Source organism: Ptiloglossa arizonensis, chromosome 5, assembly GCF_051014685.1.
Source record: "Ptiloglossa arizonensis isolate GNS036 chromosome 5, iyPtiAriz1_principal, whole genome shotgun sequence".
Classification (NCBI taxonomy): domain Eukaryota; kingdom Metazoa; phylum Arthropoda; class Insecta; order Hymenoptera; family Colletidae; genus Ptiloglossa; species Ptiloglossa arizonensis.
The window spans coordinates 27,823,791-27,843,409 of record NC_135052.1 but is presented as its reverse complement, the minus strand read 5'-3'; the positions used below and the strand labels follow the sequence as shown (position 1 = coordinate 27,843,409).

Sequence of the window (19,619 nt, the reverse complement as noted above, 5' to 3'; positions counted from 1 at the left end):
ACGAAAGAAGATTGGTACAATTACGTGGTCTTTTTACGACTTATTTCATATTATTTAATAACGAGTCGATCCTTTTTACTTAACAATGTCAAAGAATATTACGTGTAAGATGGAGTACAATATCGCAATAGTAAGCGATAAATACACGACATCGGTTGTATATAAAGATTAGATCAAGATATTTAATTACAACAAAGTTGTTGAAATGGAGGCTCAATCCATCGAATAAATTAATACCCGTGATTAACTTTAAGCTGAATACGTTCGTATCATCGAGTGGTTTCGATATCTACCTCTTTTTCTCTTCTGATATATATCTTAATGAACAAACTGGAAAACTTTGTTAGGTGTACATGTATAGCTGGTTTCAAGTTTTTCCTTTAATTGCATTATTTCATAATTTTCGTAAAATAGAACTAGTTTATACCGAAATTTTTTCCGTTCGTTTTGGATATTTTGTTTAATTTTGAGAATATTTTTTTATCGAAAAAAATCAAAATCAATAATTAAAATTCCGCGATTAAGTATCGAGTAATTAAAGCCTACTCTCGATGCACAGCTCTGCACGACCAATTGTTACCCGCCCACGAATTAATTTCAGATTATTTAAATTGTATACTGCATCGTTTTGAAAAATGCATTCTATGTAATTACAAGTTGAACCAATTTTTTCAAAATTCGAGTAACTCATTATTTCGTTTCCGCAGGTTTCAACGCCCAGAAAATGTTATTTTACGTAAAAAAAAAATTCTCAATTTATGGGGTTTCTCCTTTTACTACTTTTCCATTCTCCTATGGGGGAAAAATTGAAAGATGGCGTTACATCTTTTGTCGTTTTAAATTCTCCTTACATCTTCGCGAGAGTATTATGAAACGATCGGCGAGATTCTTCCGATGAAAATGATACCAAACACGCCCATACTCGAGTATACCCGAATTATCGTTCCTTACCGGAGAAGATTAACGTTACCCCGAAGGCAAAGAAGTCTGGATAAGAAGAGATATGAGCGTTGTCGATATGAGCGACCGACTCAAACGCGTTTCTCATACTGTAGTTGAACAGGGGATCCACGTAAGTGCTCAAACCGCGCACCACGCTCGCTGAACCAAGAACGTACTCCAGAATTAGTGTCCAACCAATCAGAAAGGCCGTGAACTCCCCCATGGTGACGTAGCTGTAAACATAGGCCGATCCAGCACGTGGGACTCTAGCGCCGAATTCCGCGTAACAGAGACCTAGATACGAAATCAGTATTTTTTATCGCCTTGAAATTAATATCGAAGTTAAGGATTAAACGTTATTGTTTCTCGCAAATGTACACGCCACGTCTGATAAATAAACGGAGTGAATTTTTTTTTTTTTCGACACGATAAGCGATATCTATTGAACATTTTTTTTTTTTTTTCGACAGTCTTGTGCTTCAACCATCGAGTTTGAAAAATTCACAGCGAACTAACAACTGGTTCGAGAGTTATCGATGTTTCAACGGCGAATGAACGAGGTTTACAAAAGGGGGAGAACGAGTTTGACGATTTTTAAATGTACGAGAATGCTTCCGAGTGTTCCGATAGAAAAAAATAATTGTTGCTTTTCGTGATGTAGTTACAGTGGAATGTGGTTACTACAATCAACAATTCGTACAATGTGTAACGTCATAGATTTGACTATTGTTATCGTAATCGATCGATTTCCAAATATTCTATATAAAATTAGTTAAAAATAATCGACTTTATTGGTATCCATTGTGACAATTATTCTTTGAGAATTCGTACTAAGTGGACCTTTTCTTCGAAACTTATTTTAACCAAAATATATACATATATTACGTTGTATATATATACATAGTAAAAAAGCGGCAGTGTATTAATCTGTACGTATGATGTATTATTTGTAATAAATTGAATTCGACAACAACATTTTATCCTCTGTGTACGGATGTAATTGTTCGTAACAAACTTGAATTTGATAATGAAAATTTATTATCCTCCGTGCGATATTATCAGTCGGTTATTCTTACAAATAATTGCGAGTCTCGGAGTGTTCCCAATAAGCGAATTTTACCGTATGAGAATAAACCACGAGTCGCAACGCTATCCTTGCGCCTCTATTGTCGTAAAGTTGCAACTCGTGAGTGCATCGGATTGCCTACTGCTAGGGTCGCATCGATTAGAAGCGAAACGTAAAGAGAGAAATACAAGTATAATGTATAATTCAAATTTATTTTGAATTTGGAACCGTTCATTCAACGACGAACGTTGATGTCTCGTAAGCAGAAACAGACTAACCTGAATCGTTACTTTTCAGCTTGTATATATATCTAAATTAATCCGATTCTATTTTCAAGACAATAGCTGGTCGTAAAATGAAATGTAACGATCCAGATTAGTCTATAAGACAATAACAACGAGTGATTCAATGTGGTCTATAAGACGATAACAATTCCAAGTTCAAAATAAATTATAATCGTCTACTGTGTTCATCTTCGCGTTTTGCTTAAGTGAAGTGCCCCTAGCAATAGGCAAACCGCTACCCACGCGAGTTACAATCTCGTGCTAGACCAAGCGCACTATAATTCGATGTTTCTAACAATTGTATTTTCGAAACTTAGCGCGACGGACGATTATTTTTTTGTACCAGAACACTCGTAAATTTACCTCCTTCGACATATGCAAAAAACTATTGAAATCGGTAAGGTTGTTCCTTTCGTAAACAATTCTATTAATTATGAATAAGAAAAAACGAAAGATACATTAATTAAAAATATATCAACAGGATTGAGAAATTAATGCCGAACATGGTAGTTATTTTATGCCAATATTGTACATCCTACGTATATTTGAATTGTATTGATCGAATGAATACGAATGTCGATTATTTCCATCTGAAAATTGATCTATTCGATCGATCTTTAATCTCTGGTACGAACATCGACTATTTCGATTTGGAAATTGATCTTTTTTTACTTTCTGTAGTTTCATATAAAATTTTTATTTATTTACAGGTGAAATCCGTTGGTAAACAAAAATAAAGAACAATTATACAGAATCATTCTAGGAATCTAACAGTCGCGTAAATTGTTTCTAAAAGAAATGGGAGACACGAAAAAATGTAAAAATCTAAAAAGTTTATCGACATTGATACATACCTATTTAAGACTATTAAATTTACCATAAACCAATAGAACATTAATGTTACATTAAATGGTGTCTCAGTGAGGTGACGTTCTAATATTTTTATTCCTAAATTGAACTAAAATAATTTTATTCAATTAAAATTTTTATTCCTCGTTATTATTATTATTATTTAAATCAAATAATCTTGTTTAAAAAAAAAATTTGGTTAAGTTAGCAGGACGTGGAAAGAAACCATTTAATTTTAAATTACTTTGTTTATATACCTCTATCTTGTGATACCAAAGGGTTCGTCCCGTGAATAAATAAAAAAAAAATTTATTTCGATCGTGAACGAAAATTCAGTCTCGTACCTGCGAACATAGACGCGATCGCAGCGATGGCGAACGATATCACCACAGCAGGTCCCGCGCTGTTTCTCGAAACAGATCCAGCGAGAACGTAAACACCCACACCGAGTGTGGAACCGACCCCCAGGGCCGTGAGATCCAACGTGGATAGACACCTCGTGAGTTTCGTGTCTTCGCTCGTTGCCATATCTTTCTTTCTGGTGAGAGTCTTGTGCAGACTTCGAAGTTTCCAAGCCTTCATGTTGCACCGCTGTAAAGAACCGTTGTTCCATTACGCTCGAGATTTCGAGAATTACCGTACCTCGAAATGAACCGCACAATATTTTTTCCGATCCACGCACCATGTAAAGTGTCGATAACGAATAATCCATTTCGAATCCGTGGCCGTGACACGAGAAAAACCACGAGCGATCGAACGGTCACGGACTGAACATTCGTTTCATGACTGAAGACACATTAATTAATACGTCTTTAAATCAAGCTGAAAGATCCGTGCATCGAGTGCGAGCAAACGAAATCGTTCAATTGGTCGGAATCATTTCGCTCGCCTTGCGAGTAGATTAGGATCGTTTAAATCTAAACTCTATATATCGGTCGTACACTTATAACATCGATCTCGAACCGTTGCGATCCGATCGCTCTTTTGTTTTGTTGATTTTCGCGATAAGCTCAGATATCGTGAACCGCAGGAACGATTGTTCAGATTTCCTCGTGAACGCGTGTTCGTGAAACGAATTTTCCTAAAGTTACGCAAAAAATCGTCTTAATTATGTTCAGCGACGAAAACATAACCCAACGAGCGATTCCGTTGCAAGCAATGTAACTCTAACGATCGATTACGAGCTAAATACTCTTTGTTTCTGTGCAAGACGAAGTTTCTTCATTGAGATCGCCCTAATTGACAAAATGACGTCAATTTGTATTTACAACTAACAAATCTGTCAATTATACAGTCGATGGTATATACATTTAATATATAAACGTAGCGTACATGTATTCTTTCGCATACGTGCCGTCCGAAGCGCATCCATTGTATGCGCATGCGCACGCAACGGACGCGAGAAGTATAGTTACGATATTTTTCAAACATCCAAGCGCGCAATGCGTTCGAACGAAAGCTCTCTTTGTTACGCGAGAAATAGCAATTTTGCTTCTGCGATTTCCATTCGTATTTTTGCATCACAAGATACTTTCTTATTTTACATTGTATTTTGGTAGCTTGTATTATATATTTTTGCTAAAAATTTCCTAACGAATTTTAAATGTACATGGAATGTAACAGAGAGAATTAGAATATCTATTTTTCGACCCATTAATTAGAACATGACCCGTAGTGGTTGGAATTAATACTGAAATATGTTTAAAGTAGTTTGTTGTAAAAGAGAGATCGATGTTACACTTACTTATGCGACAGTTCTCTGTCAGAAATGCACCAGCAATGTACCTACGCACACTGAACGATACTAACACGCCCTGGGATCCGTTTTCCTAAATAATAACTACTCTTTATTCTTCTTATCTGTACAGATATCGATTATCCTCTAAGCGACAAAAATGATAAATAATCTGCCATAAAAGATAGGCCCCTCGTGTATTTAGTTACTTCTTTGAAAGATTTCAAAGTAAGTATCTTGGTTATCTTTAATAACGCCGAACGTCTTAAAAGCCAAAAATTGCACACATATTTTCCACATTAAATAATAACGGTTTGTCGATGTTAAATAAAAAATTTATTAAAATGAAAAAGTGCGCTACACGTAGTTGCGCGTATTACATGTAGCTGAAATAACAAATATAAAATGTTACTTAAACCTAACTAAATATTACTTGTGGACGGATATTACGTTATCTTCGATGATTTAGCATATACCCTACTGGAGTTGCAGTTGGCAAAACCAGACACGTATTGCTTAACTATTTACTCGGTTTGTAATCAAAAGTATTCTTCTTCCAATGGTTAAAAGCATTGGCAATAGTATCTCTAATGTAGGGAACTATTTGTCATTTTATCCTGCTCCATACGCTGTATAACAATATCGAAGAAATCGTGATCGTTATCCAAGGGGCATGTAATTTTCTGGCACGAGACTGAAAAGTACAAAGCGAATGTAGTATAATTAAGTTCAATTACGTCGTGAATCAAATCTTTCACTCACAATAACATAGTAATTGCATTTATCTCCTTGACAGCAGTCGGAACACTTCCAGTCTTGATACCATATATACGTACAGTCATCCATATTAGACTGTTTTATTCTTTCACACTCCCTTTTGGTCGAACATCTCTTAGAAACGTAAAACTGCTTCTTCGCACCTTGTGACCAGTACGGCGTACCTACAAACAATAATAATAACAGATGACATTGGAAGGACAAAAAATAAATCTGTTTGACTGGTAGGTTAGTCGTAGGTTGATGTAAACATAACCTCAATCACGACTTTCGAGAGAAAAGGGACAATAGCATTTTAAACTTACTTCCCCACTTAATTTCTGTATAACAGGCATCCTGACCCTGTTCACAAGTTTTTGTACTTTTTAAACACTTTTCTCTGTTACCCTCCTGATTGGTACATACATAGCACTCCAGGGCGTGGCCTAAAAACACGATGAATAAAGATATATGCTCGACAAAACGATTTTTATTCAACGTACCAAAGGATACATAGCATGCGATGAAACACATCCAAACAAATATTCGAAGTTCCATCTCGAGTAAGTTTGATTCGATTAAAAAACGAAACGAAACAAAACAAAAAAACAACACACGACGCCAGACTCGTTTAAATCGAACATACGAAGCAATCGCGTTTACATTGTTGGCACGACTGACGATGTGTCGTCGTCTGCAGGATTCAAACGAAATTCTCGCACGGATATCGACTCAAAGGTTAATTGCACGAATTAATATACTGCGGAAAAATTATTCGTGGGGCAGTAACTTATTTACCATACTTATTTCGATCTCTTTGCTTTGAATTAAAATAATGGTATCGATTTCATCGGAACTCGGATCATTTTGTAGTCGAGGAACGTGCGCTTAACATATCGCATTCGTTCCATCTACGTACGAAAGTAAACGAGTTTTCAACAAGCGTTTCATGGGCATGCGAGAAGTTCGTGCATGTTCTCGTTATTAAAAATAGCTCGGAGGTATTATTGACCCGCGCGTTAGAACTTGGATTATGGAGTTTCCGGTCGACCGGTTCGAAATCGATTCGCAACCATTCTGATTTATTAACGAACAAACTCGATATTAAATTAGCCCGGGTTCACAAGACAGTTCACAAATTCCATAGGGAATCGATGATTCGCGATCGGTACAACTATGAGACATGCAACAACAATTGCATTCGAGTATCGAAACATACGATCGTGTGTATTAATTTCTTTGATATTCTAAATATACGGATAAGTTTTGCTCGCATCTGCGCGGTATCGGTAATCACGAACGGGGTATTAAGGAAATAACCTCGTAAATGTTTAGCACAGCAATTCGAAATCTCGACGATGAGAAACGAGATGCTGTTCGAGATGGAGAAGAAATCATAACATCGGAACGACGATTGCTGCACTGCGATTCGTTTCCGCAAGTACCTTGGAAAAGATGAGGGCACGAGAAAAAAGAAAGGTAGTAGAAGGATGCGTCGAAGGTAGCTCGAAGGGTTCGAGAGCAAGACGAGGGAGGAAGTAGCAAGAATGGAAGGATGCAACGAGAAAGATAGCTGGTGCATACGGTTCGTTCTCCCCTCTCCGGACGATTCGAACTCTCCCTCGGGGTTTCGGTGAGGTCGCGTGTGCTGGCGGCTCTCGCGGCCGTCGGATGTCGATATTCGAGTGCGCGGCACAGGCTGAGCAGTGGCAGTGTCGAGCCAGTGCGCCGAGAATCTAAAATTATCGGTCGGTCCGAGAGAGGGAGAAGTGGTTAGGTATATACAAAAGGAGAGAGAGAGTTTGAGAGCGCTTGGAGTGGGAGGAGGCTCGATGTATGGACGAAGCGATGGTGGGGCACGGGAGTGAAAGAGAGAAACGAAGACGCGCTAATAGACGAAAGAATACATAATCAAGGAAACCTCCCGCGTATGTAGAAAAGAAACGAATGTACGGAAAGATGCAACTCGACGATTAGTTCTGTCTGTCCCCTATCTCTTAAGCGAAGTAGAAAGGGAAGGATGGTAGCGAAGAAAGGGTAGTTGAAAATCGAGGAAGAAGACGTATAGGGTAGGAGATAAAAGAAAGGACGATGGTGGGAGAAAGGGAAGGCGGGCGAGGGTGGAGGTGGAAACCGTTGCGCGGGTGCGAGCGCATAGGTGAGCAGAAGAGGAGGGAAGAGTGGTGTTTGGGGAGGGGCGAGGGTGGGTGTTGGCGGGGCCGGCGGGGGTGGCGGCGGCGGTGACCGAGGCCAGAGAGTCGTCGTCGGTGGTCGTCGGCGAGGTACGGGCTACCGCGAGGAGTTTACGCTACCTACCACCCATCGCGCGAGTTCACGTTGAACGCGACACGTCGAGAGCGTTTCGACAGCAGTTCGCGTAAACGAACGAATTATTCTCTCCCCTTTTGCTATCTCTCTTTCTCTTTCTCTCTCTCTGTCTCTTTCACTCTTCCCTCTCTCCTTCCCTCTTTCTCTCCGAGCTTACGGCTCTCTCTGTCGGTCCGCTCGGTCGGCTCGCTCCTCTCCGGTTCGACTCCAGCTAGCCAGGGTCGGCCGTGTGCGCGCGTGCATCTTCCGAGCGACGTGACAGTCGAGGAAAAGCCGCGGGGGAAGAGTGGCGCGGAAGTGTCCGAACCGCGAACAGACCTGCGGAGGTTCTCGCGTCGAGCGTTCTCGTTGTCGTTCTCGGGTTCGTTTTCGTTTGTTCGGAGGATTCAGCAGCCGAGCACACGATGGCGGACGAACAGGAGGCAAACAACACGTGCGAGGATTCCCTGGGGCCCGGAGATGCGAACACCGCTTTCGCCAAGAAGATCCGGGGACGGAAAGGTGCCCTTAAGAAAAAGAATGTCTACGTTGTCAAGAACCACAGCTTCATGCCACGATTTTTCAAGCAACCGACGTTCTGCAGTCACTGCAAGGACTTCATGTGGTGAGAGAGAGAGATTCCTTTAAATCACTGCGGAAACGGAACGCTACATTTTTGCTGGATATCTTCATTCTCGATTCACTTTTCGTTTTCATATCTATCGCTTTTTTCCTCTATCGATTGTACTTCTGGTTTCGAGTCGGCTAATATAATATAACCGATCTCGCTTAGAGCGGCCCATACGCGCAGAGGTTTACGGGCTGGTTTGTTCGACTGTCTTCCTCGTGAGTTATTTCGTTTTAAAGATGTTTAGAAAACGATATATTCTCTCCAGTAAGCACGGTAATGAAATTGCAATTAATTTTAAAGCCTAATGGACCGATGTTGGACTTCTCCGGACCAGTGTTCCTCAAATTTTACCCCAGATACCCATGATGAAGGAAAACTCTTAGCGAGCACACTAGAGTACAATTGAATCAATGTTTCAAACGAATCTAAAAACTGTTTCTTAACCAAACGTATTTGTGTTTCAAAAATGTTCGTTTAATTTAATTTAAATGATTTCGTACTTCTAAATTAAAAATTTTAGAAAATGTCAGAAAAATAAATACGAAACAAAATTAACAGATTTATATGTAAACCTTCTTCCAATCTATTCAACACTATTTAATAATAAATTGATCTTTTTTATCGACGAATAGTATTAAAGAATACTTACTGCTTACGTTTTAGTAAAAACGATGAATACGTTACAAATATAAACGGGTCCTTACCAATACGTTCATGAACTTTCAATCGTCTATGGACACTACAGTTTGAGAAACACTGCTCTAAGTCAACCATTGTTAATTGTGTAACTTTGTGTTATATTCCCGCATTAACGTTACATGAATTCTCCCTAATAAATAAGGGAGTAAGATTACAATTAGATTTCGAGGATCGATATCAGGACTTCTTTGTAATTAATATTTACAAGAAAGAAAAAGAGGAGAAAAACGAATCGGGAATATAGTGAGCGTGTCTTGCAAGTCTTCTTTGCGAGAAATACGCTCGATTAAAAGCCGCGGATAAACCTCTGCTGTGTACGGGTTGCTTAAGACTCGCGTTTCAGTGACCGTCGTACAGCACCGAGCCTAATTCGTACCAGATCCCAACTGGTCGTTTGTCGCCGCGAACACTTCCGATTTCCAGCGACAATCGCCGTTTTTCATTCGTGTGTCGTGCATCTCGGTACGGTTCGTCGAAGCCCGCGGTCTGTGGAATTCACGGTTGCACCTGTTTTCTCTCTCGGCTCGATCTCCCTCTGGAGACACGTAAATCCAGCGGAAAGCTGTCGGTCGAACGACTCGGGCAACGGTTAAACGGTCCGTCCTTGAGGATACTCGAGCTTCATCCGAATTAGAAACGACCGAACCGAAAGCGAGAGGTCAAGCCGCGCGCGGGGTTTTCGAACGTTTCCCGAACCACCGGTTACGCGTTCTAGTTTGTTAACTCGTTCTGCTTCGAATTAATTACTCGAATAAAGAAAAAAAGGATACATTGGGACAGTAGGATCTCGAAAGAAACGTATCGAAAACCAATTGAAAAGTACAAGTATTATACGACGCCATGTATTCTTGGAAAAATTAAAAAATTGAAAAAAAAATGTATTCATCGGGATAAAGTATTATATCAAAATTAGCGGTATCTCGTGTTTATTTTCGTGGCTCCGTACAGTTCTGTAGATGTTCATCGCGTCGCCAGAAGTAAGAGTACATTCGGAATTTAAAAAAAGTTTTATTTACCGAAATAAAACATCGTGACATGTTATATCGAAGTTGGCAGCATCTCGTGTTTATTTAGGCTTTGCGGTTCCATAAAATTCCATAAATGCTCGTGATATTGCCAGAATGAAAGAATACATTGTCAAGGTACCATCTATTAGGCTTCTAATATGAACTGATACTAACAAAAAAAAAATGTCTCTCTCTTTTCAAGACACCACCTGAATACAATATTGGGAATTTTGTCCACGGACCGATGTAACTGGGGAAACGACACTTCCCTACATTAATTTTGTTCGACTTGAGGGGAACATACACATTTAGAAGCTTAACAAAAAATCGATTTTGTTTTCCTTTTGTTTCTAAAAAATCTATTTCTAAAAAATTTTCTTCCTATATAATTTAAATATTAATATACTAATCTAGATATAAACATATAATCTAGGATCAGATACAAGCAAACTAATCTGCAAGTCCGTGTTGTAAATTTTTGAAAACATCAAGCTGCTCCGCTCAGATTGTATCTCTCCACGCGATATACAGGGTGTTCCAGTATTAGTTGTATGATTACGAAGAGAATTACTCTAAATGTCGAAATAAATGGTAAATATATTTAAAATAATGTTTTTTTTTTGTACGATCTTCCATTATCGAGAAAACGACGTTTGAAAATCTGTCGATTATGGCTGCACTTGACTGATTGCAGTGTATTGATATAACACAGCGCTGATCAACCTTTTTCTACGTGCGAGTTACTTTTTTTAGCCGAGCGACCTCACAATCTACCCGTGTACGTTGGAAAGAAGTACAAAATTAGAATCTGATTTCAGCGTTTATTAAACGCGTGAATAGCGACAAGCCGAGTATAAAATATTAACAAATCGATCGAATTGACAAATCGATAAAAACGAGAGCAACGTTTAAACGAGAAACGTAAATTTTATACCGGGTATTCGAATAAAATGAATATATCGAAATGTGACGAATGCGTAGAAAAATCGCTATAAGGAGATAATTATCTACGTTCACGGGTTTGCGAGTTGAACGTAGGCCTCTATTATCAACGCAGATCAGTTTCTTGTCGGTTGTGGTTGTCAGGACCAATCGGCTACCGAGACAATTAAAAAACAATACGAACACCTGTTGTCGAGAAAGAAAATAAAAACTTGTATCAGTCGATACAGTAGATGCGCGATTGTGCCTTCGCCGATGTCCTTGTACATGGAATTTCATATGTGCATAAATATATTTTGCCACGGAATAAAGTTTCTTCTTCTGTTAAACTTTAATCAACTTTTGAAACTCGGTATACAAAATGCATTCTATTGAGAAAGAAATATCAATTCTAGTAGGAATTCCAATTCTTATTGGATTCTGTGGTTAAGTAAACATTAATCGAATTTTTACATTCCTTGTATTCAGAGTACCAAATTTTTTTAAACTTTAGAATAATTTTTCGTTCTAACGAATCGAGGACTTCCAGACGATCGAAACAAATTGAAAGATGTACTAATAAAATACGTCTTCCATTCTTGGCATAATAGATTTCAGTATAGATTGTATTTGATTAGAATAAATAAATTAGGGAAGACAGTTATTTAGTTCTAAGATCAATTTCGCGAGAGAAATTTGCCCAAACTTTGACACATTGCTGTATACAGAACTATTAGATTGTTCGGAAAGTAATTTCGTTTTCCATAATGGAGAATATATAATTTAATAAAATGTTTATACACTCTAAAAAAATCGTGTTTCATTTTCACCAAAAAACAAAATAACTTTCCGAACAACCCAATATATAACAAGGAGAAAGTATTGTAATTGAGAAAAATTTCAAAGAAATTGTCGAAAAAAATTTTTTTTCAATGCGTATATGTACTGTCGACGCCCGAAAAGAATGCATTCATTCTTTCCGTTCCAGTAGAAAGTCACTAGCCACGGCACCAATTAAGACGCCTGCACTGTAAGAAAAGCTTTTGCTCAAACGGAAAGAATTAATGGACCCCAGTGGTGATACAGCGGCATTCTTTTCGGTTGCGTGATTATATATACATACATGTATATATAACGTTCGAGTGTCAACGAAACTTCGTATTTAAGTTTTATATTCACATCTCAAAATTTCATTCAATTTTAAAAAAAACAAGTCCACGGATAACGATGGTTACCTCTTGCAGTCTTTACGATTTTTCTAAAAGAAAATTAAATTTTACAAAAGAAAAAAGATATAGAATATTACTTGTTGCATTCTTGAACAGCACTTTTTTCGTCCGAAAAAACGTAGCATCGCTACGTATTCGTAGATGTCAGTTGAAGTTGTTTTTCCTCGCTAATCGAAGGAATCGATGAAAAAGATTGTACCCGATATGTTCGATTCGTTTTTGCGCGGAGAATCACGACTACCGGGGAGTGTCGTCAGCCCGTTAGAAAAAAAAGGAGACACGTTTCGGAGAAAGGTCCGCTCGAGCGCAAACTACGACCAGTCTCCGGCGATCGGTTCTTCGAAAAAAAAAGTGTTTCGGTGGGGAAGGTTAACGGCTGTAACCTGGCTAGCGCGTAACAGTTGATGATTTATAGTTGAAACGTAAAGGCTGGCAGGCGTTGACGCACAATAGCGCCGCGACCCAGTAACCAAACTAACTTGTTTCGCTGACATCGATTTTACCGCCCGAGAACGGACGCAACAGACGTTTCCGATGTCCGACGTACGTACATAAATGCGCTGTTGCTTTACCGCTCGGGAAAAATCGTTGGAAACTCGACAAGTACGCGGCTTTCTGGGTTCGATTCTCGTGGACGAATTAACGTTCTTTCGATAACCCCTTACGTTTGGTTCGTTCCGGATTTATTCGGTTCGCGAGACCGGCGAATAATTGGGTTAAATTATGACAAATACGGTTAACCGCGATCCTATCCGATTCTATCCAATTCGAGCCGATTCGAGCCGGACAAACGCGACTGGGTATCTCTGTCTCGCTTTAGTTGGGTGCTTCGTATTCTTCCACGTAACGACGACGAGCCAACAAAGGCGCGTCGTCATTTTTCTGTAGTCGAATATTCGAGCACTACGGTGATTGAAATATTCAGCGAATATACGTGGTTCGAACGTAACTCGAATACTTGACTGTTACCTGTTCGAACACAGCTCGAACCCTCCTATAAGACGGTTAATTGGTTCCATGTTATAGAGAACTGTGCACAAAAACAGTAATATATAATACAATGGTTGTACGAATAAAATTACATAGGAAAGTAAAATATGTGGACTTTGCAAATTTACGAGCTTTTCGAACCCATTATACGCGGAAAAATAAATACGACAGACGTTTACGTAATTACAATAGTATAGTTCGATATTAATAGTGTAACCATTTCTTTAATGTTATACATAAAATCGAAGCATTGCGCATATTTTATAAGTAAATAATACATATGTATAAATTCATAATTTTATATATGTATTGTATTTGAACAAGATTTACACAAAGTGAAAAAATAATTATAGAAATGAATTTCCAAAAATCGATCAAAAAAGGCACAAATACATCTTCCTTTAATAGATCCTTTTTTCTAGATTTGTATAACTTGAACGAAATAATCTTTATTTAAAAATGTCCATTTTGTTTCGTCCGACTTGACATTTTAAAAGTCCGAGCATTATACTTTTTTTTGTATCTCTTCATTAGTTTCGATGCTCGTGCATAACAAACCTAACCAATTCTTCAAATACTCTGCCGACCTTTACTGTTAATAAAACACGACATTTTTCCTCGCTGACTTCATACTCTCGTTTAAGTTGCAAGATTAATTGCTCATAAATTTGTATACGTAAATTCTTCGAAATTTATTACAGCGACGCCTTATTTTACTATCTGTTCGATATCTCAACGCGGTGCTAGGAAATTGATACGTATCCGTATTAACTAGTGTGTCATTGGTTTGTCGCTATTTTCACGGTATTTGCGGGAAACGTACAATCATGTTTCAACCGACTCGTGTTACGAAATCTGTACGCGCAAAGACACGTACCGCTAGAGTTGGGACTATTCGAATAATTTTACGTTCGAATATTTTATACTGTCAAACATAAAATATTTGAGCATTGGTGTGTATAATGTATTTATAGTTTAAAATTTTTTCAACAATTAGCAATTATTATTACTTATTATAATATCCGGATGTTTCATCAGCGTTTAAAATATTTGTATACTCGAATGTATTCGAATTGTATTCGTCGAATGTTCGCATAGCATTCGAATTGTATTTGAATTGTATTCGTTGAATATTCGAATATCATTCGTTGAATATTCGAATAGCATTCAAATTACGTTCGTCGAATATTCGAATGCATAAAAATGACGATCAGTAGCCGTAGCTACTTGAACACTACTCGCTACTCATGGATGCTAATCGATGTGAATCGGTCGCGCTAATTTGGTTGCTTCCAAAGTCATGGATTTTGTTATCTAACGAAAAGCACGTTTCCAAGGATTGGTTCCTACATACTCACGAGATTTATTTCACTGGCTTCCGTCTATTCGCGATTCACGTGTCCACGGTTGACTGGCGTAACGTATTTAAAACCATAAGTTGTTATCGAGTTATGCGGTTTCGCTCGACGAAGTTCGCTTTATCTGCCAGGATGACGACCGACGCTACAGCACAATTCTAACCATGCGTTGCGTTTCTTTGGCTTAATTTCGAAACAGTCGCGAGTATTTTTAATACCAACCTGAACTAGGGATGTTCTTCAAAAAAATAAAAATTTCGTTCTGCTTTTTGTACCATTTAAATACGTTTTCCTAATTTTGTATTACCAAAAATTATATTGGGTTGTTCGGAAAGTCATTTCGTTTTCCAAAATGGAGAATATGTAATTTCATAAAATGTTTATACACTCTAAAAAAATTGTGTTTCATTTTCACCAAAAAAAACGAAATAACTTTCCGAACAACCTAATATTTGACGATGTTCTTCGCTTCGTTTATAATTATTTTTCCCATTGGTTCACGAACGTCGTTAAAAATATCTAAATATTTGGAATAAGAAGCCCTTGAATTTGCGTGGCAGAATGTACGGGTAAATAATTAAAAATATTTGTCCGATTTGCTCTTGGAAGGCAATTAACAAATTTTTGTATTCGACAAAAGTAATCGACAAAATAATACAAGTTCAGTCAAAATGAATTATTGGAACGTAAATAGGATTGTTCATCACTTGTTAAGCGTCGTTGTCAGACAGTGTCTGCCAATTGTAGAGGAACGTCCGTTCTAGCAGAACGATTATTTTCAAACAGCAAGTAATATTAAAGACAAGAATAGCATGGACCGAGCGAGTAGGAGCAGGCAAGGGATTGAAACAAAACAGCAAAGTACTTACATCGTATCAGAAGCAACCAATGATTCTATGGAACAACGAGAGAGAGAGAGAGAATTTGTTTATTATACGATTTAAAATGAAGTCCCTTGAAAACATTTAGGCAAAAAAAAATTGCACAGTGTACGAGTGAACAGACAGAAAAAAATAACAAAAATGTACAATAAAGATACGACGAAAAGATATATAAAAATAGGAAATGTAACACTAAAAAAAGGAAAAAAAAAAAAAGAAACGAAGAAAATAAGAACGAGTAAACGAGAAAAAAAAGGAACAGAAAAGAAGAAAGAGAAGGTTCGTTTATTGCATGCTTCAGGACGAGGTCCCCTAAGGGCATTTAGCCAAAAATACAGAATGTCCCCGGAGTACAAAGCAAGTAGATAGAAAAATACGAAATACAGGAATGGTTAAAAAAAGTACAATAGGAATTCTCGGAACGAAATTCATGGTTAAAGAAAACTTTTGCACTTTAAACAATAATACGTTATACCTTATTTTACAGGTTGAAGCAACAAATGCGGAAAATTGTTATTTAGATAACAATTTTAAGTAACAAACAAAGAACGAACCACTTTCGGTTGGTTATTCGTTGAACAAAAATTACCATCTGACGTTACATTATATTTTACGCGATACGAATAATAGAATATTCGAGTAAACGTTCGATCGAATAAACGTTGCAAATAAATCGCTATACTGCGTTTTTGTTCGTCATCTACTACTCGAATAAAATTTTCCCCATCTCTGGGTGAAACGCACGGATAGTCGGGCGAAAATGTCCGACTCCTTTTGTCCGCTTCTACTGCGAGCTGTTGAATGAATGCATATATGTATGTACGTATCGGTATAGGTATGTGCACGCGAGACGAGATACCCCCACTTTTTCCCTCGTTTCCCCCTCCCCCGATACTTTGTCGACGAAGACGATAGACCAACCGTGCTCGCTAATTCGTCCGCGAATAAAAAAAATATTGGGCGTTTCTGCAAAGTCGTGAATCAAGTGGCAAACAACTCGCAAATCATAACTCGTTTGCTTTTGTTTTTAATGGTATCAATGAACAAATATGGGCGTTTTGGACAAAAATCATAACCTCTAAATTAATTAATTTTCAACATAAGACCTCTAATATTTTTTCTAAGAGAATGCAAACACGCATGGATTGCCATATAAAATATATAACTTTATTTAAAAATTGTGTCCTTTATTCTTTATCGCATAAAAACATTTTTTCAAATTTTCGCCAAGTTTTGCTCGAAAAGATTTTGTATCGTGTAGTATGGTTTCAGAGATACACGTAACTTCGTACATATTCAAGATTTTTCTTTCCTTTGCTCTTTCGCGATCCAAGGCTTGGAATTGTTTACTTTTGTTCATTGAAGCATAGTTATAGACAAAAGTTATGGGCAAATAATTAATGTCTTACAATATTTTCGTGATCCGGTGTTTGGAATTTTTTACTTTCGTCCGCCGAACGAACGAAACTGTGCCGCGTCGGAAGCAAAGCCTTCCGAGTAATCGTGTGTACTATATAGATCGACGGGTCGATGTTTATCGATAGAGTGACGAGCCGAGCCGAGCCGAGCCCTTTACGAGCGAAAAGACTCGCTCTCTCGCACGCTATCCTTTTCTGCGGATCCGACGCGACTGTGTGCACAGGCGTTCAGTTAGAAATCTTCCTATACCGTGGACGAGAATTTCGTCGAGTCGAACGCAATTCAATCGGCCGTCGCTCGACCCTATCCGATAGTACGTCGTTCGTTTGTCGCCGTTTCAGGCCTCGTAACACTATCCGAGGCAATCTAATTCCATTATTTCGCTCGCGGGGCAAACATCGAAGCCGGTAAGCGTGTAGATGCGTATTCGGTTAGCCAACCGAAGCCAATCGGTGTATCGTTCTTTATTAGATTCCAGATAGGGATGTACGATTCTTTATACAGGGTAGGCCACTTAAACGAGAACATTTATATACACGTATTTCCGTTATTGATGGTTCTACAAAAAAAGAAATTCTCTGGGAGAAAATTTCACCGTTCGAAGGAGCGTAACCGAAGAATTATTATTTTTCCAAGATTATTTTTTAACGAGAATTTATTTTTTACGAGAGATATTTTTTTAATAATAAAAAAAAAAAAAAAAAAAAAAGAAAAAACAAATCCAATTACATTGTAAACTATAAATCGTTCCGAGAGTTCGATCTCGAGAAATTTATATTAACACGTTGAGAGGTTATGAAAGAGTTACTGTTCCCACCGAAAAGTTTATTTACGTTACGATTCACGTTATTTGAAAGCGTTCGTTGAAATCATCGTTTCAAACGAGTCTTTTAACAGACGTGTCGTTAAGTATCGTTCAAAGTATACAGTTCCAGCACGATAGGTGTCCAATTCATTATACTAGAATAACGAGAACACAATTTGATACTCGATTTGATGAACGTTGAATCGAAAGGGGAACAGTGGAACGATCGACTCGGTCTCTCGATCTTGTTCCACTGGATTTCTGTCCACGTGGAAAATTAAAAAATATTATTCGTTTTAACAAATGGACAACACCAGAGGACAGAGGACAAGAATTATTGCAGCGCGTGTTTCGCTTGCGTCACAGTTAGAAAATGTACAGAAATCATTTGTAACGAGACTCAATTATCGCAATAACGCGAATGACCACTGTTTTCAACGTAACGCGTATCAAGCCAGTAAAATGAAAATTTCTCGCGAATTACGCTTGAAACAGTATGATTTTTAAAATCGTTGAATTTGTTTTCTTACGTTTTAAAAGAATGTCGAAACAAAAATATAGTGTACCGTTTAAAAAAATATCGCTTACCTTAAATTCTCGTAAAAAAATAATTTTTGAAAAATAATAATTCTACAGTTACACGTGCTCCTTCAAACGGTATAACTTTGTCCCGAAGAATTTTTTCATAGAACCGTAAATAATGGAGATACATAAATATTCTTATTTAAATGTTCTGTCCTGTAAAATAGACCACCCTGTAGATAAGCTGTCCGTTTATGGCAACGTTTTTGATGTGTTGTTTGGTGTCCTTGTTTCGTTTGGTCGTCCCGTGTCTTGAAGAATGTCTGGTGATCTTTTCAAAGAACAACGCATTAATGCGAAATTTCTCGTGAAACTCGGGGAAAAAGGAACTGAAGTGGTTGATATGCTAAAAGAAGCATATGGAGAGTGCTACGAAGCCGGCAACCATTTACAAATGGGTGAAGAGGTTTGAAGAAGAAAGAAAAGACTCCAAAGACGATGCTCGCGAGGGTCGACCTTCTAGTTCGCACACCGATGAGAACATTGAACGTGTTTGTGAACTTGTTTCGTCGATTGCATCGAATTTGAAAAAACAATTTGGAAACACGAAAACTCGTTGCCAAGATTGTCTCGCATTGCGTGAATTTCCACTTTTAACGCTAGAATTACCGATGGTGAAAGGGCAAATTAATTTACGAATATCATTGGTTGTCTATTTTGATAATGGCCCATGAATATTGTAGGCAAAGACACTGTTGATAATTGAGTAATATTAAAAAGAAATTTGAAACAAGTCAAATTGACCACTTGCATTTTTTCAAAGTATATAACTTACAAAAGGATTTCTCCGAGTGTCTAAAATTAACGAATTTATAAACGTTTAAAGAGAACAGTATACGATTCACGGCGTGCGTAACAAAAACTTTAAACGCATTTTCCTCGAATTCGCATTTTTTAAACTCACTGACAGAATATCTCGAGTTCCAGTCGATCGATTTAATTAAAATTCAGAGAGAATCTTCAGTAGATATTTCTTCACTATCCTTGTAAAGGATTTCAAAATTTAATGTTTCTTTCAATTTTGTCTAGCACATTGACTGCGAAAAAGGATAAATTAATTTGCCCTTTCTAATTTGAAAGATACATACACGTATGTGGTCTGGTATAAATAGGATTACGTTCAGTCGGTAGCTTTAACGTTAAATAGTAATGCTTAAG

At 37.7% G+C, this 19,619-nt stretch overlaps 4 protein-coding genes across 8 annotated transcripts in view; 2 read left to right on the top strand and 2 right to left on the bottom strand.

Moving 5' to 3' along the window:
• LOC143146636 (high affinity cationic amino acid transporter 1) overlaps nt 1-19,619 on the bottom strand; it is a 66,035-nt gene that overhangs the window by 5,185 nt on the left and 41,231 nt on the right. Inside the window, exons 1-3 of one of the 2 annotated variants that reach the window (XM_076311103.1) lie at nt 3,824-3,957; nt 3,486-3,732; nt 952-1,236 (exon numbers count right to left, since the gene is read on the bottom strand). In XM_076311103.1, coding sequence (XP_076167218.1) covers nt 952-1,236; nt 3,486-3,732; nt 3,824-3,853 — 562 coding nt within the window. In that variant the 5' untranslated portion in view covers nt 3,854-3,957. Of the gene's footprint in view, nt 1-951; nt 1,237-3,485; nt 3,733-3,823; nt 3,958-19,619 lie in introns of those variants that run through there. The other variant, XM_076311102.1, reaches the window with a different exon arrangement.
• LOC143146646 (UPAR/Ly6 domain-containing protein cold-like) lies at nt 5,196-6,292 on the bottom strand. Its single transcript, XM_076311121.1, has 4 exons — nt 6,136-6,292; nt 5,959-6,078; nt 5,639-5,817; nt 5,196-5,570 (listed from the first exon to the last, which is right to left on the bottom strand). The coding sequence occupies exons 1-4, from the start codon at nt 6,188-6,190 to the stop codon at nt 5,484-5,486; spliced, it is 441 nt and encodes a 146-aa protein (XP_076167236.1). The 5' UTR covers nt 6,191-6,292; the 3' UTR covers nt 5,196-5,483.
• The window catches only part of Pkc53e (Protein C kinase 53E), a 74,862-nt gene continuing 63,154 nt past the window's right edge, over nt 7,912-19,619 (top strand). For 3 of the 4 annotated variants that reach the window (XM_076311096.1, XM_076311097.1, XM_076311095.1), the window contains exon 1: nt 7,912-8,564. In XM_076311096.1, the coding sequence (XP_076167211.1) occupies nt 8,365-8,564 (200 nt within the window). In that variant the 5' untranslated portion in view covers nt 7,912-8,364. The remainder of the gene's footprint in view (nt 8,565-19,619) is intronic. The other variant, XM_076311099.1, reaches the window with a different exon arrangement.
• On the top strand, nt 14,450-19,164 carry LOC143146647 (uncharacterized). Its single transcript, XM_076311122.1, has one exon. The coding sequence runs from the start codon at nt 18,821-18,823 to the stop codon at nt 19,133-19,135; it is 315 nt and encodes a 104-aa protein (XP_076167237.1). The 5' UTR covers nt 14,450-18,820; the 3' UTR covers nt 19,136-19,164.